This window comes from Lacerta agilis, chromosome 12 (assembly GCF_009819535.1).
Source record: "Lacerta agilis isolate rLacAgi1 chromosome 12, rLacAgi1.pri, whole genome shotgun sequence".
Lineage (NCBI taxonomy): Eukaryota > Metazoa > Chordata > Lepidosauria > Squamata > Lacertidae > Lacerta > Lacerta agilis.
The window spans coordinates 25760409-25775401 of NC_046323.1; the positions used below are offsets into that span (position 1 = coordinate 25760409).

General features: G+C 38.8%; 1 protein-coding gene across 1 annotated transcript in view; it reads left to right on the forward strand.

Annotated features, from left to right (window-relative positions):
• CRPPA (CDP-L-ribitol pyrophosphorylase A) overlaps positions 1–14335 on the forward strand; it is a 51208-nt gene extending 36873 nt beyond the window's left edge. The window contains exon 10 of the mRNA XM_033165360.1: positions 13860–14335. Coding sequence (XP_033021251.1) covers positions 13860–13964 — 105 coding nt within the window. The 3' untranslated portion in view covers positions 13965–14335. The remainder of the gene's footprint in view (positions 1–13859) is intronic.
• The last annotated feature ends 658 nt before the right edge of the window (positions 14336–14993 follow it).

Genomic DNA, 14993 nt, shown 5'->3' on the forward strand with positions numbered 1-14993 from the left:
CTGCCTGGAGGACTGCTAAGGAGAGGGGAGAGGAGAGGAGGCTGAGGGAACACTCCAAGGGTGGGTGTTCAAAAAGGGATGAGGGGCTGTCAGCTCTGCAGGCAAGGGGTGACATAACTGGTTTGGAGTGCATTTCCCCACTGGGGAGCTGCAGAAAGAGTGTAGTTGGTCAAATGAGATGTGGGCTCAAAAAGGTTGAAAACCTCTGCTCTAGCCACTCAATTTGGAAGTAGTGTTCCATATTCAATCATTCTGTTACCTTAACCGCCCCTCATTTTTTGGTGTAATTAAATTACTGTTCATGGAGTTAGAACATAAAATCTAGGCGATGTGTGTTTAGTTTCTTTGGACTCTCGATTCACGCATGCATGTAGTTGATTTCTCATCACTTAATGACTTGCAACTCAGTATGTGAATTGCTTCCTTTGAAAATTAGAGTGATGAGATGATAAAAAAGCTCTCCCTCTGGAGTTTTATCTTTGAAGACTGTTTTGCAAATGCCAACCATCAATTGATACTGCAATTGCTGAGTGACAAATAACTACAGTATGTGTAATCAAGCAACTTCATAAAAGTGCAATAATGTTATGCTTTAGAACAGGATCTAGACCCAGTTATTGAAAATATTTTCAGACAATGAGGATTGTTTCACACTTAAATACTGCAATCAGAGATACGGCCTCTTTAGGTTAATTACAGAACCCTAGAAATCTACAAAATATAAATGGCATGGGTAAGGCTGGGTTCTAGCCCTTTTTGTTTGCGATATCACAGGTACAATCCACACCATGTAGCACTTGCAATAAAAACACTCGTTGAGGAAATATTAAATTTTTCCAGCAGCACAATAATTGCATTTTGAATTTCCACCTGTATGCAGGAATAATGCCTTTCAGAAACAAAGTGATATTTCAAAAAGACCATGGAAATTGTTAATATCCTGTGTGTGCAATACCACAATACCCACATTATTGTGGATTTTTTTTATTGATATGAGATGCTAATAAAGGTTCTTTATTCCAAACATAAAGGGCCAGCCACAGACCAGGAATCTTATAACCATCTCTTGAAATGAAACAAAACAAAAACCTCACCACAAATACATCAGGCCTCTTTGAAAGCTATTACAGACTTGCTGTTTTAAACATAACAGTGTATAAAGAAAACACTACATGAGTATGCTGCTAATGGAAACCAGCATGTTTGCCAAAACAAGTGAAAAGTACACACTGTGTCAACTGATTCATGATCAGAGACAAGTTGTCAAAGACAGGGCATCTGAATTACTCATTCCAAAATTGACTTAATGTATTTTGTGCTTCTTGCATTGTTTTATAAAATATAGATTTTGATGAATGTTTCAGTGTTGATTGTTATGATTCATATCTAAGAAATGGACTGCTAGTGTGGGGATAAATTCCATGCTTCTAAACAGGTCTGCAATGGTGAGATTTCTGGAGGTACACTGAGCCAGTTCTGATGTAATACTAAACCATGGTTAAGTGCATGAACCATGATGAGCACTGGGTTTGAGTGCTTGCCTTCTCTGGCATGTGCCAGATGAGAAGTTCGGAAGCATTTGCTACTGGTTTTAAACTAAACGGAATTCCTTGTTGTGTCTGAACTGAGGGAACTAGTTAATGAACAAGCCAGGGTCATAAATCAGAGCTCGCTGGTTTCAAAAGGCTGACAAAGATGAGTGACTAAATTTATCTTCTGTTACCGCAGGGTTACCAACCCTACAGGGGCCACGCACCAGCAAAGGTTTTCTTTAGTGCTCCTAGAATGAGCCAGAATCCTCAGATATATAGTATATATATTTTTTAAAAGGATTTCGAGCATTTTTAGAACTTGGGATATAAGATTAAATTTACAGACACCATTCTTCTCAACTGTTGTGAGAAATTAGCCTCTAATCTCTTACATTTGCATTTCAGGTTTCATTTTGTTTTTGAGGTGCTGAAACATTAAAAATATTTCATCCATGCTACTGAATTTTGTGGATGTAGCTTGGTATCAAATATGTTCAGCTACTTAAATACCCCTCCATTATCTCTTTAATGACAGCACTTCAGCCATGACTTCTCAGTTTGATTCTTTTTCAGAATAGATCAGTTACGTAGGGTGTGATTGTTCATTTGTGGTTGGCTGTGGTGATCTTTGGTTTTCTGTGTGAGTGGGGTTGGTGGGAGTTTTGGATCAGGTTAGCCATATTGATTTGTGTGCTGTCGGTAGATTTTTGTCATTGTCTTGTTGGGCTGTGTGTGTGATGAAGGGGAACCATACCGGGGTGAAGGTGTCTTCTTCTGTTTGTCCCCGTGTTAGTTTCAGGTTACTGGTTAGTTTTTCTAGTAGGGCTATTTCCCATACTACTCTCTCATCGCCAAAGAAACACAAGCAAACAACAGAGAACCTACACAAACAACGTTGACACCAAACCCTACACATATTAAGGAAAATAGAAACATCATCACCCCACCTCACCCGTCCCCCCATCCCACCCACCTCCTTCCCCCCTTCTCTCCCTAATGTCTCAACAACCAAATCTGATTTGTAAAAATGTTACATGGAAAAAATACGAGAGAGACATTGCACACACTTTTGTAAATCAAGAAAATATTTAATTGGGGGAAAAAGAATAGATCAGTTACATCAGTTTTACATATGGGCTTGCAGCCGGATCCTAAGTCTATGTCCTGGTAATTCCTGTGGGTCTTATTCCCAAGTAAGGGACAAACTGCATGCTGCAACACCAGCATATATCCCCTTGTTTGCAAGATTTTGCACTGGCTGCCGATCTGTTACTGGGCCAAGTTCAATCTTTTGGTGCTAACATATAAGGCCCTATACAGATGGATGCGAACAGCAGCAGCAGCAGCAGCATACCATGGCGGGGGGTGGGGGTGGGGTGGGGATAACTCCTAATTAAAGATTTTTTTAACAATCCCACATGCAGACTTCAAAAGTTCTTTATAATCAGTTTAAAATTATTTCTGCTGCCATCTATATTATTTTACCTTCTCTGGTTCATTTCCACGCATGCCCTGATTCCCTTTAGTGATCTCTCAGTAACTTGCATTGTTGTAAGAAGCATTCTATCACTCAAGCAAACATCTTTTTGTGGTTTAAGCCAAAATGCTATTCTAAACCCACTCCTTCATTAATCACATACGGTGAAATGTATTTTATAACCAAAGGTAAAAAACTTCACTGCTCTTTCTTTTGAGTGTAGCAAGTGTTTGCTGTGTAAATAATGTCACTAATTATAAAAGTGCCAAAACATTTTTAAAAATTTCATTCAATTGCTATATGAACAAATAATAATTATAATATAATTGGCCTTTCAAATACGTCTTGTACTTGGAATGTAATGGTTACGTAAATCAGTGGTAACTTGTATCAGAACATCAAGGCAAATGGAGCTAAATGCTATAATTATTGCTTTCTACAATAGATAGGCAATAATATGCTGGCTGCGGGTGTTTCATGATGATGTACATGTAGATTTAGTAAAAAAGATGGTGTAGTATAATTAACTAAATTCAAAAAAGATAAGAAGTGAGCAATTTTCCTGATGGCCACATCAGCAGTTCCTTATGCAAATTTTGGTTACATTCAATTAATTCTAGTTGTCTAAATTCTATTTATTTACTTTGCATATCATTTTCAAAAAGATATACAGTCTAACTTTCTTTTCCCAAAATAAAATAAAATAAAATAAAATTCCTTCCAGTAGCACCTTAGAGACCAACTAAGTTTGTTCTTGGTACGAGCTTTCGTGTGCATGCACACTTCTTCAGATACACTGAAACAGAAGAAGAAGAATATCTGAAGAAGTGTGCATGCACACGAAAGCTCATACCAGGAACAAACTCAGTTGGTCTCTAAGGTGCTACTGGAAAGAATTTTCGATTTTGTTTTGACTGAAACAGAAGTCACCAGACCCTTAAATATAGTGAGGGAGTGGGGAGGGGTATTACTCAGAATTATTACTTTCTTTTCCCAAGACAATCATGTAGGCCTGATCTGTGAACTAGCTCATAAATGTGCTTCTGGTCCCACTGAAATTGTTTCTTCTTGAACCTGAAGCTATTTCCACCAGGGTTAATGGTAATGGTTAATAGTAATAAAGCTTCTTGGATGATGTGTGTACTAGAATGATGTGTGTACCAAATAAACCACATCTGAGGTATATGGACATGGAGGTTGAATCCATTGAATTTGATTGTGTTTCTTCTTTTACTTTGTTGCTCATCAAAGGGAATGTGATATTACATGATGTTGTAAAATTTAAAGTGCTACTCATGCTGCTAAGAATGCTAACAACCCATGGACAACAAGATGGATCATGACAAAAGTGCAGAAAAACACAACTGTATCCAATGTAGCACAAGATATGGGCCACACAACTCATTTTATTGAACCATATGCAGGCAACTCATATCTAGGCTCTCTATGTCTGTTTGCAGGCAGGTAAGAATAGAATTAAGAACAAAATACAGTTTCTGAATGGGGTGGGGCCTAACCATTGGCCCTCATAAATACAGTACCCATCAGCCCCAGCCAGCATGGCCATGGTAAGGTATAATGGGAGTTGTAGTCCAGCAACATCTGGAGGGCCACAGGGTAGCCACCTCTGCTTTAGATTATTATACAAGGTAACACTGGAAAATATTTACAGCCTAATAAAGCCACCAATACAGTGTCCTGCCATGTACTCTGAGGTCCAGCATACAGTGGTCAAGAGCAGTGGACTCATAATCTGGTGAACTGGGTTCACGTCTCTGCTCCTCGACATGCAGCTGCTGGGTGACCTTGGTCTAGTCACACTTCTTTGAAGTCTCTCAGCCTCACTCACCTCACAGAGTGTTTGTTGTGGGGGATGAAGGGAAAGGAGAATGTTAGCCGCTTTGAGACTCCTTAGGGTAGTGATAAAGCGGGATATCAAATCCAAACTCTTCTTCTTCTTTGAGTAGCATATGACACACAGGGAAGGGAAAGTGAGAGCAAAGTTACAAAAGAGAGATGTGGTATTGGTTAAAATGAAATAAAGTGATGGGAAGAAATGAATGTTTTTAAAAAGGCCTTTAAATGTGTGACCTACTTTGTGGACTGCCCCCATGTTTTTCTGTACTTTTTGTTAAATTGTTTTCAGTTGTGCATGGTTCCATTTGCATACTACTTAATGAGCAAAATACAAAGCAAACACACACACACATTTTATTTGTACCAATGTGTAGGCTATATATCTTCCTAAATAAAGAAAAAATGATATATGATTAGCTGAGTGTCCCTTGACAAATCAGTAATTTTTTTTAAAAAAGTCACACAAACTAGTGCCTGATTTGGGGGGGGGGACATTTAAAAAAATATATTGTATAACAGTTATATCTTGACTTCCTTCCACCATAGTACTCAAGGCAGCATACATGTGATACCTCTTCATGTGTAGCTTGTGAGAGTATCAGTTTGTCTAATTCGATTTACTTTACCCCATGGAAAATTTTACAGCAGGAGCAGTGGTGGAGCTTCATGCTCCGGCACCGGGGGCGGGAAGCAGGCGGGGGCGGGGCTGGTGCGCGTTCTGGGGGTGGGGCACGCTGGCTGCAGGGACATAGCTCGCGTTCTGGGGTGGGGCGCGCTGAGATGGAACCCTATCGGGATCCCGCTGCCCAAGGCGCCCTGCCCCCTACGCCCCGCCCTTCCTACGCCAGTGAGCAGGAGCTAGCTCATCAATAGATATAAAATACATTTTGGTCTTCATTGCAGATGATCCAAGGTGTCTGAACTGTAATACGCGGGGCTGGGGGAATGCAGCAGTGCATTTTTTTACTTTTTAGAAAATAATTAGGGAAGTCAGTGGCTAAAACAGGAACATAGGAAATTGCATAGTATCAAGGGGTCTATCTAACTCAGTATTTATTGCCTCTATTAACTGGTCACAGCTTTCTAGGGTTTCAGATACGGGATGTTCCCAATCCTGTCTGGAGATGCCAGGGAGCCAAGACATCCCTAAATTATTATTTTCATGCAAGAGTGGAATGTTCTAAAATGACTCTTAAAATGCGGCAGATACCATTCTACTCTTATAAGCTGTTTTAGGTGTACTTCTACAGAAAAATAGGGTATAAATAATATTAATTTGCAAACAGTTTTCTAACACTAGTTTTCAGTTACAGTTTAAAGAAGAGTACAGCTGTATATACTGGCTAGTTAAAGCTCAATGAGGTCAAAGAGATTTTTGCACCAAATTGCTCTTGGAGTTACAACCATTTTGTATTTTTAATGGAATTGTTGTATTTATAATCACCATTGTTGTTATATGTTATAATTGTAAGCTAGTGAGTCAATTACACAGTTGCCAGTGAAATGAGGCTGTCTAAAATAGGGGGATCAGAAGAAACCAGAGTTCAGGAAGGGCTTACGTTATCTTTCTAGTGAAATACCGCACCAGAAACTAGATTGCTCAACTATTTTGACCGTCAGTTATTTCTCATTTTTCAATCCCTGGAGCATAAATATCATATTTCTTCATCAGTCAGCAGTGGTTTTATTAATATAATTACAGTAAAAGGCAATAGATCTTCATTTTGTCCTGATTATAATTATAAATGTATTGCCAAAATTATTACATTTTATATTGACACAAGACATGCTAGTGCATGCATTCTGACAATGCAATGTTGAAAAACACATTTCTTTCTACATGAATATGTTCATGCTGTTTAAATGGTGACCATTCTTGCTTTCCAGCTTTGATCACAGAATGTCTCAACAAACAAAACTGATGTGTAAAAATGTTACATGGAAAAAATATGAGAGAGACATTGCACCTTTGTAAATCAAGAAAATCTCTAATAAAAATATTTTTTTAAAAAAGAACACATATTTATAATGGGAGTTTCAATGCTTAGTCCCCAGAATGTGCTTTGGCTTCCTTCTTTGAGTCACCATGCACTATTTGTCCTGCAGATGCTTTTCTGGGTTGCATCTGTTTATGGCTGATATGGGGAACTTGTGCCCTCGCACTGTCAATGTATTACAGTTTCCATCGTTCCTGATTAATGGACATGCTGGCTAGGGCTGGTGTGAGTTGGAGTTCAACAGCCACAGCTTCCCCATCCTGTTGTTGTTGTTCAGTCGTTCAGTCGTGTCCGACTCTTCGTGACCCCATGGACCAGAGCACGCCAGGCACGCCTATCCTTCACTGCCTCCCGCAGTTTGGCCCGCAGTCCCCATCCTAGGTCCATGGAAAACTTTGTCCTGGATTGTATTGCCTGTTCTCTCTGGACCTAATGTATTCAGGGTTCAAGGACATTCTTTTTGTACCCAGCTACTCTGATTCAGTAATGTTTGACATTTTTAAAACAATATTTTAAGTGGGATTAGTAACAGAATCTTTTCAGCAATTGTGGATACAACTACAAATATCCAAAAATCATTAATTTGGTAGGTTTTGGCTGCAATATTTGGTTATGTTATGGCACAATAATTGCTCCTTGGGAAGTATGCCCTTGTAATACTTGCATTTGCATTTATAGTTTACATTTTTAGGTATATTCTTAAAATATCCCTGCACACATAGTGTATGAAACAACCCTTGAATGCTTTTAGTTTACTGTAACATGTTGTAGATAACCCTTGTTTTATGCATCTATCATAATGGCATAAAAATATTATTTTGGCTATTCGTCTCTGATAACTTTATCATTTTATTTCCATAAGACCATAGCACTAAATTAATGTTTTTCAGAAACCATTGACACAATGTCGTTCACGATCAATACATGGAATGTAGTAGAAAAGAAAGGAAACGGCTAAATAAGGAGTGTACATATACAATTTTTTTTGCATGAATACCCCAGCACTCCCACACAGAATAATTACAGATAATAGTGATAATGGAAATATTTAGGATCCATAATTTTAGATAGTTCTTGGCTAAGACCTTCCAAGGTAGGTCACTTGAATAGCAAGACATAACATTAAAATACCTTATAAAAACAAATCAGTCTAAAAACACTGTGCTGGAAGTCAGTGGTGAAGCAGCAAAGGTCTATATAACACTATGTTCCCAAACCCCTCCCCATGTTTTCCCTTACAGAGATAAGCTATAAGGGAATGTGGAGCCCATTTACAGCAATGGGTGAAATGGGAGCTTCAAGTAGTTCACTGCTTTTAGTTTACTATTTTTACTATGTCCTGGTTCATAAAACACCACAAGCTTTGTGTTTATACCTTAGTGTACCTGAACCATGTGAATGTGCAGGACCCTGGAGAGGAGTTGATAGTCACTTTGCTCTACCCTGGTCATTCTTACTATTATGCTGTGCTAAAACCACAGTTTGGCTTCTAAACCGGGGCTCATGGTTTAGATTGCTAACCATGAGCTGTAGCCAAGAACAATCCTTATCCAGTAGAATCATAGTTGGGGATGCGGTTCAGGCATACAAATTGAAACCAGTGGCGCTATGTAGTGTACTATGCAAATGTGTCTAGTACAGTCTGTAGTTGGTTGGTGCATTTTATGTCTGCTTGAAAGCAAGTTTTATTGCTGTCTAACTATTGGAGGGGAAGGAGTTACTCATGGGCATTGTCATGTCATTTTGCTGTTTTAATCAGTAACATGGAGCATTCTTTTTAGATTATGCTGAAGCCTAGCTAGTTTTGAGGGTGAACTCTTAACAGAAAACACAAATGTACATTTTTTTCCACAGAGCAATTAAATATCTTTATTTAACTCTTCGCCACAATTAAAAACACAAATCTGAGTGAAAGAGACAAAACAATTTTGTAGGAACAAAAGTGGAAATGAGGAAAAAAGCAAAAACAACTAGATTATCTTAGAATTTAGTTGCTACTCAATTCCCTTGTTTGTTGGCTCTTTTCCTCCTCTCCCACTGTTTTACTTGCATTTTCAGCACAATCCTATACCTATGTACTCAAAAGTAGGCCCAGTGATGCTTGCTTTCAGGGATATGTGCATGGGAATTCAGCTTTTTTACAGAAGATATATTTTCACTGCTATTTTTCTTTTATTCAGTGTTTTTCAGCAAATAATTGGTTTTAATTTGAATTTTCAGCAAAAGAAAGTATGAGTCACACCGGACATACTTCTAGGTTTTGAAGCCTGAGAGCTGAATTTGGAGGTTGTATTCTCGATATGTGTATGCATGATGGACATAGGAAAACAGAAAATGAAAATGTTGTTTTCTTCTTGATATGCTTCCTCACAAGTAGAACGCTTAATTCTTCCCCCGCTCTAAATTCTTCCTGCTCTAAATAGGCAGATTCCCGATGCAGTTTGAATGCATTCTGTTTTAGATGAGATGTTAAGATGCAGGAAAACAGGAAGCAATGGGGCAGTTGCACTTTCTGTTGTTTTTCTGCATCACTTATCTTGTCCAAAGACATTCAGTTCAGTGAAAGTACAATACTGTAAGGTAAGGGCACAAATAATGGCAAGGGTGTATTTTTTGCAGAGGTAGAGAACCTTCAACCTACCATATGTTGTTAGACTCCAACTCCCATCATCCCCAGTCAGCAGGAGTTCTAGTCCAATAGTGTCTGGAAGATTGTAGTTTCTGCATTCTTGTGTTTTTGGGTAAAGAGGTTTCCTGATCGCAAACATTTTGTCTGTAAATTCATCATCTTTTTTGTTACAATTTGTCCACCTTTAGTGCCTCAAATTGTTAATTTACTTTCTTAGAATAGACTAGACATGCTATAAATGGATGTGAGTGAGTGAGGCATATATATGAACCATATGCCTCATATAGTTCAACCAGTCTGGAGGGTCACAGGCATCCTGTCTGTGATCTACATCTCAAAGGTAATTTGGCATATTTTCCTTCGTTATCTTTTGCCTTTCCACCCATGGTCTGGGTGAATGGTTGGGTGTTTTCCAGTAGTGCAAAAATGTCTAACCAGTTTTCCTTAACACAGGAGTGTGGTGGGTCTTCCAAGCTGCAAATGTAACTCCTAGCAGCCATAAAAATAGTTTACAGACTATCCTTTTTCTTCTGTCGCCAACTGACAATCTTCTGTTTATACTGATACAGATGTACTGAAAGATGGGTATTCAAAATACAATGTATGTTTTAGTACATCATCCAGATTTCCAAGGGCTTTTGGAGCAAAACCATTGTGATGATGCCACACCTCACCAGCAAAAGGAAATGAAGTTTGTGCATCTTAATAATGCTTTCACCCTCCCAAACTTGATACAGTTATAGCAGTCAGTCTCTCCCTGCCCCCTCAGTTGGAGGCAGGTGTGTTGTTGATTCTGTTAGACAGGTTATGGGATATTATTTCAGAATTCTTTACTGAGACCACCCAAAAGAAATGCCAAATGTGCTGCGCAGAAGAATACCACCTCACGTTCTTGTTAGCGGCAACTAACATTTGGGCATCTTTTGATATAGTTACACACAGCTGTCAAGAATAAGCTTATTCTTAATTTCAGTTGGAGTGGAAGTTCAACTCAGCTGAACCCAGGGTAAAAAGATACAGTGGGCAATGATGCCTTGGCCTTCTTGTCTCCCAGCATGATTTTTAAAAGTTGGCTTAACCTGTTGCAGTCTGAATCGGCCAACATTCATGCCAAGACAGCCTTAACAGGCTCACCTCAGGTTGTCATGGCTTCATGATAACAGTGGGGCTGGTATGTGTTGTTACTGGGCCTATGCATTCTCCAGGGCAATTTCTGAACCTAGTATTTTTCACCTATCAGGTGGTTTGAAGGTGAGACCCTATTGTCATAGTCAGAGCCAGACTGTTAAATTGCTTTATCATGAATTTAGGCAGGCAACCATTCCTCTGTGCAGAAGAGTTGGGCCCATTAAGTTTGTCCATCCTGGGAGACTTTGGAATCCCATAAATTTATGAATACTCTAGGAGTTTCCAGTTGACGTGGCTGGTGCCTCTGTTAAAAACCTTGTCTCACTATGAAATTGTGAGTTGTATTGGGCTATTAACATGATTCCTCCCACTGAATTGCTCACGATTGCTCAGGAGGTTATTCAGCAGAGTTTTTGTGAGTGATATTTTAAAACTTTTGGAGGACTTCTGTGACATGCCTGTGAGACGTTTTGATGATAAAACGGCTCTTATCTATTCCAGCCTTGTCACCACTATATCTGGAAACAATCAATTTGTAGTTGTGGTTTGATGATGTAGACGAGGTGCTTGGAATGACGCAGTTGACCATTTGTGGATTTGCCCTTTCCACATCTTCGTTAATTACATCTAGCTATGGAATACTATATATTTATATAGTAGGCTATGCTTAAGCCAGGCAAAAGCTCTTGAGGGTGTGGTGCAGAGCTGGTTAGCGGCATGGGCCTGGGAAAGCTTCTGAACATAAAGAAGCCCGGTTTCTTTCCCTGGTCAACAAGAAGGAGGACTTTTTGGCAGTGGAACCCTGATTGTGGAATGCCTTAAAGCTACTGAGGGCAGACCCGAGTGAAGCCTGCTCCCCTCCAGTCCGTTCCCAAGGCCCGCCCACTTGTCTAGGCAATGTTGTTTTGTGTGTTGTATGTGTGGTCTCGCTTCATACGGTGGCATAGCTGAATGTATAGAATACAAGTTACTGAGCACCAATAACTCTACTAGAAAACTAATATGAGACTGCTTTCCGGCAGTGTATTACCAGAATCCAACTAGTATTGAAGCAAAAGTAGACATCAGTGTGTGGTATGGGTGCCCACACATAGTGGGAAACCACTCGAATCAGATGTAGTAAGTGTACATCCGAATCCATTTGGAGCTACAAGACATTTCTTATTTAAAAGCAGAGGGTGCATATCTTTTTGCGGAATCAAACTTTTGTAATATGAATTTATAGACTGTGTGACTGGCAAGATTCCAAAATGCTTTATTTTCCAAATTGCATTCACATGGCGCTGTAAATGTTTTGTTCTTTGGTTGGTATATTAATGCAGTAAATCATCCATTTAAATAACAGTTTAAAAAAATACACTTCAGGAAGATAGATTTTTCAGTACAACATTAACTATACCAGGTTAATGGATCCTGCGGTTCAACAACAATACGGTCTACATTTTGGAGATGGGGAAGTAGATTACCACAGAATTTACGTGATACATAGGGAAGATCAATTACTAGGATTGCTGTTGCAGGTTTTACTAATGAGTAAAACAATTTTCTGTACATGTTCCATAAGCATCACACATTTGGGATGCCAGAACCATAGAGGCAGCAGTGGGTGGTCGGTAATGTGAGATAATTGGTGTGGGACAAGAACAAGATCTCGGCTGCTCGTTTTGTTTTTCCTGTCCTTCTGTCTTTAATGGTTTACAATATGACTAAACTTTTCAAGTATCTAAGTCTGTGATGTTTCCCATTGTTGAATATTTGGCTTCCCTCAATGAGAATACTGAAAAGCAGGATTGTAACACTATAGAAAGAAAGTTGTATAAAAAGAAAAGCAGCAGCACTTGTGGTAAATATGATTGACCATGACATCTTTTATTGAGTCAGTTTGCATTGCCAGTTTAATTCATTAGAAACTCCAAGAAAGGTTCTTTGCTATCAAAATATCACTGGAACGAAGTGTTCACTCACAGGTCCAGCTAGATATTAGAAAGACTGTCTGATTCTGGTTTCTATTTTTATTTGGGTTTAATGAATCCGAACCATAAAGCAGTTATTCAGAAACTAAAGGTTCTGCACTTAAACATGTTGGGAACACAGCAAAAATGTTTAGCAATCTGTAAATTCAAAGGATCTGTCAATAGAGGAGACCCTCTTGCATTGACCATTGTCAGTCAAAAATTTGCAAACTGAATGAAGAGAACAGGAAATACTCAGCTAAGTTCCAGATTTCTATTGAAGTGGAGTTGAGGCACAGACCGGTTTCCACAGGCATAGTAAGAGCATCTAACTATTTTGCTCCATGCAGCCCAAATCTCCTGGTTGTATTCTGCTCACTGTTAGATCCAACCCTATAATGTAGTGCACTGATATTTAAAGCAAATAATTCAAACTTCTTTAACTAGAAATTAATACCACAAATAGTATTAGACGTGAATAGTATGCTTAGGTACTGGAAGGAGGTATCAGGAAGGAGACCAATAATAGGATAGTCATAATAAATATGTAGGAAATGTAGGAAATAAATATGTAGGAAATGATGGGGGAAGTTTGGTTGCTTTGATAGTATTGGTGTTCGTTTTCATGCCAGTCGCTTAATGTATTTCTGTACTGGTAGCAACAGACTGTTCGGTAATGAAATGTATAGAAATTGTGGATGACACCAAGAATCGTATTGAATTCTTTCAAACAATAGCTCCAGTGTTTAAAAAAATGAACTTAATAGTGTTAGTGCATTTTGTGCATTAAACAAAATACTTTAAATAAAAGTGGGATTATTTCTTAGAGGGAATCATTTGTAATGCCTTGTGTTCCAGCATTCATTGCCCTTAAAAACACACACACACACACACACACACACACACACACTAAAATACATTGTATATATTTAGCACCCACCATATTTCTGTAATTTTTAATTGTTTAAATTGCTTTTTAAAAAAATAATAATAAATTTAATATTAATGTTGTGCTTTACTTGTTGTAACCTGCTCTCCACTGTATTATGGAAAGTTATTTCTCTGTTCTGCTACTAAGATTCTTTTTCAATTGTAGATCTCAAAAATTGAATCTCTGGCTATCTGCAGCCAAAGGATGTCAGGTGTCACTGAGATATGGGCCTCTGCTTCCTACTTTTTCTTCCTACTTCCTACCATTTCCGCAGTAATAATTTAAATTCATATTTTGAATTTCCCATCCTAGAAATGAAAGCATCTGATAGTGGGTATATTTTTGCTCTCTTTCAGGACAATTTGAAGCCTCAAGAGGCCATGGATTCAGCTGCTGCTCTTATCGTGGCATTAATAAGAGACAGAAACCCTGCCTACGTTGGACAGCTTCTAGTAGCGTGAAAAGGAGATGTGAAGATATTTCAAGGAGGGGGTCAATGCAGGCTTTTTAAGTTGAAATCTACCAACAGTACATTTAGGGTGGCAGTTAAATATTTAAGAGGGAGGTCTTATTTGAAATTTAGCTACTATAAGGTTCAGAATGTTATGCTATGTGTTACCATGAGTGCCTTTGGGCAGCGAGAACTAAGGACTATGATAAATAAGGTTGTTTGTATTCTAAAGGGATATAACTGCAGAAGTGAATTGTTTCAAAGTTGTTTGGACATAATCTAGCCAGAGTGAAGTGCTTTAAATGCAGCTATACCACGAGGAAGTGCTAAGCATGTGCTACTGTATTATTGCACTGGCTAATTAAAGCCATAAGAAGAGCCCATCTAGTCCAACATTCTGTTCTCACGGGGACCAACCAGATGCCTGTAGGAAACCCAAAAGCAGGATCCAAGCATAACACCACCACCCAACCCTGTGGTTTAAGGCAACCAGTATTTCCCTCATTTTCTCTCAAATAACTTTTTGGTTTAAATCAGGGGAAATCAATTACAGGTGTTCTTTAAGCAGAACATTTCATACTGGTATTGCACTACCTTGCTGTGCTTTGAACTCCAGATAAAGTAGTAAGTGGGCTTTTCGCTCGACTTCAGATGTTCACCTTTTCATGTGTGGCGTTGTCCCTCGCAATGAAGAAAAGAAGGAAGCCCCTCATATTTCAAAGTCATGCATTAGACACCCTGTGCCAGCAAGGAAAGACCGATTCCTGGTTGTGTCTCTTGAGAATACTGCCTTGTCATCAGTTAACCTTAGGCCAAATCCACACTTTGCGCAGCAGAAACTCTCTTTGTGGCTACACCAGTGTTTCCTGCAACAAATGTATACATTGTGGATGACATAACCCACATCTTTAAACATGGACAGAATGTGTTGAGAAGGATCTGTCTTGTGTTTAAAGATGCTAGTATATTGTTTGCATTTCATGTGTGATAGCTACAGAAAACAGTATCCACAATATTTGAGCCTGCCAGGTAAGATGTG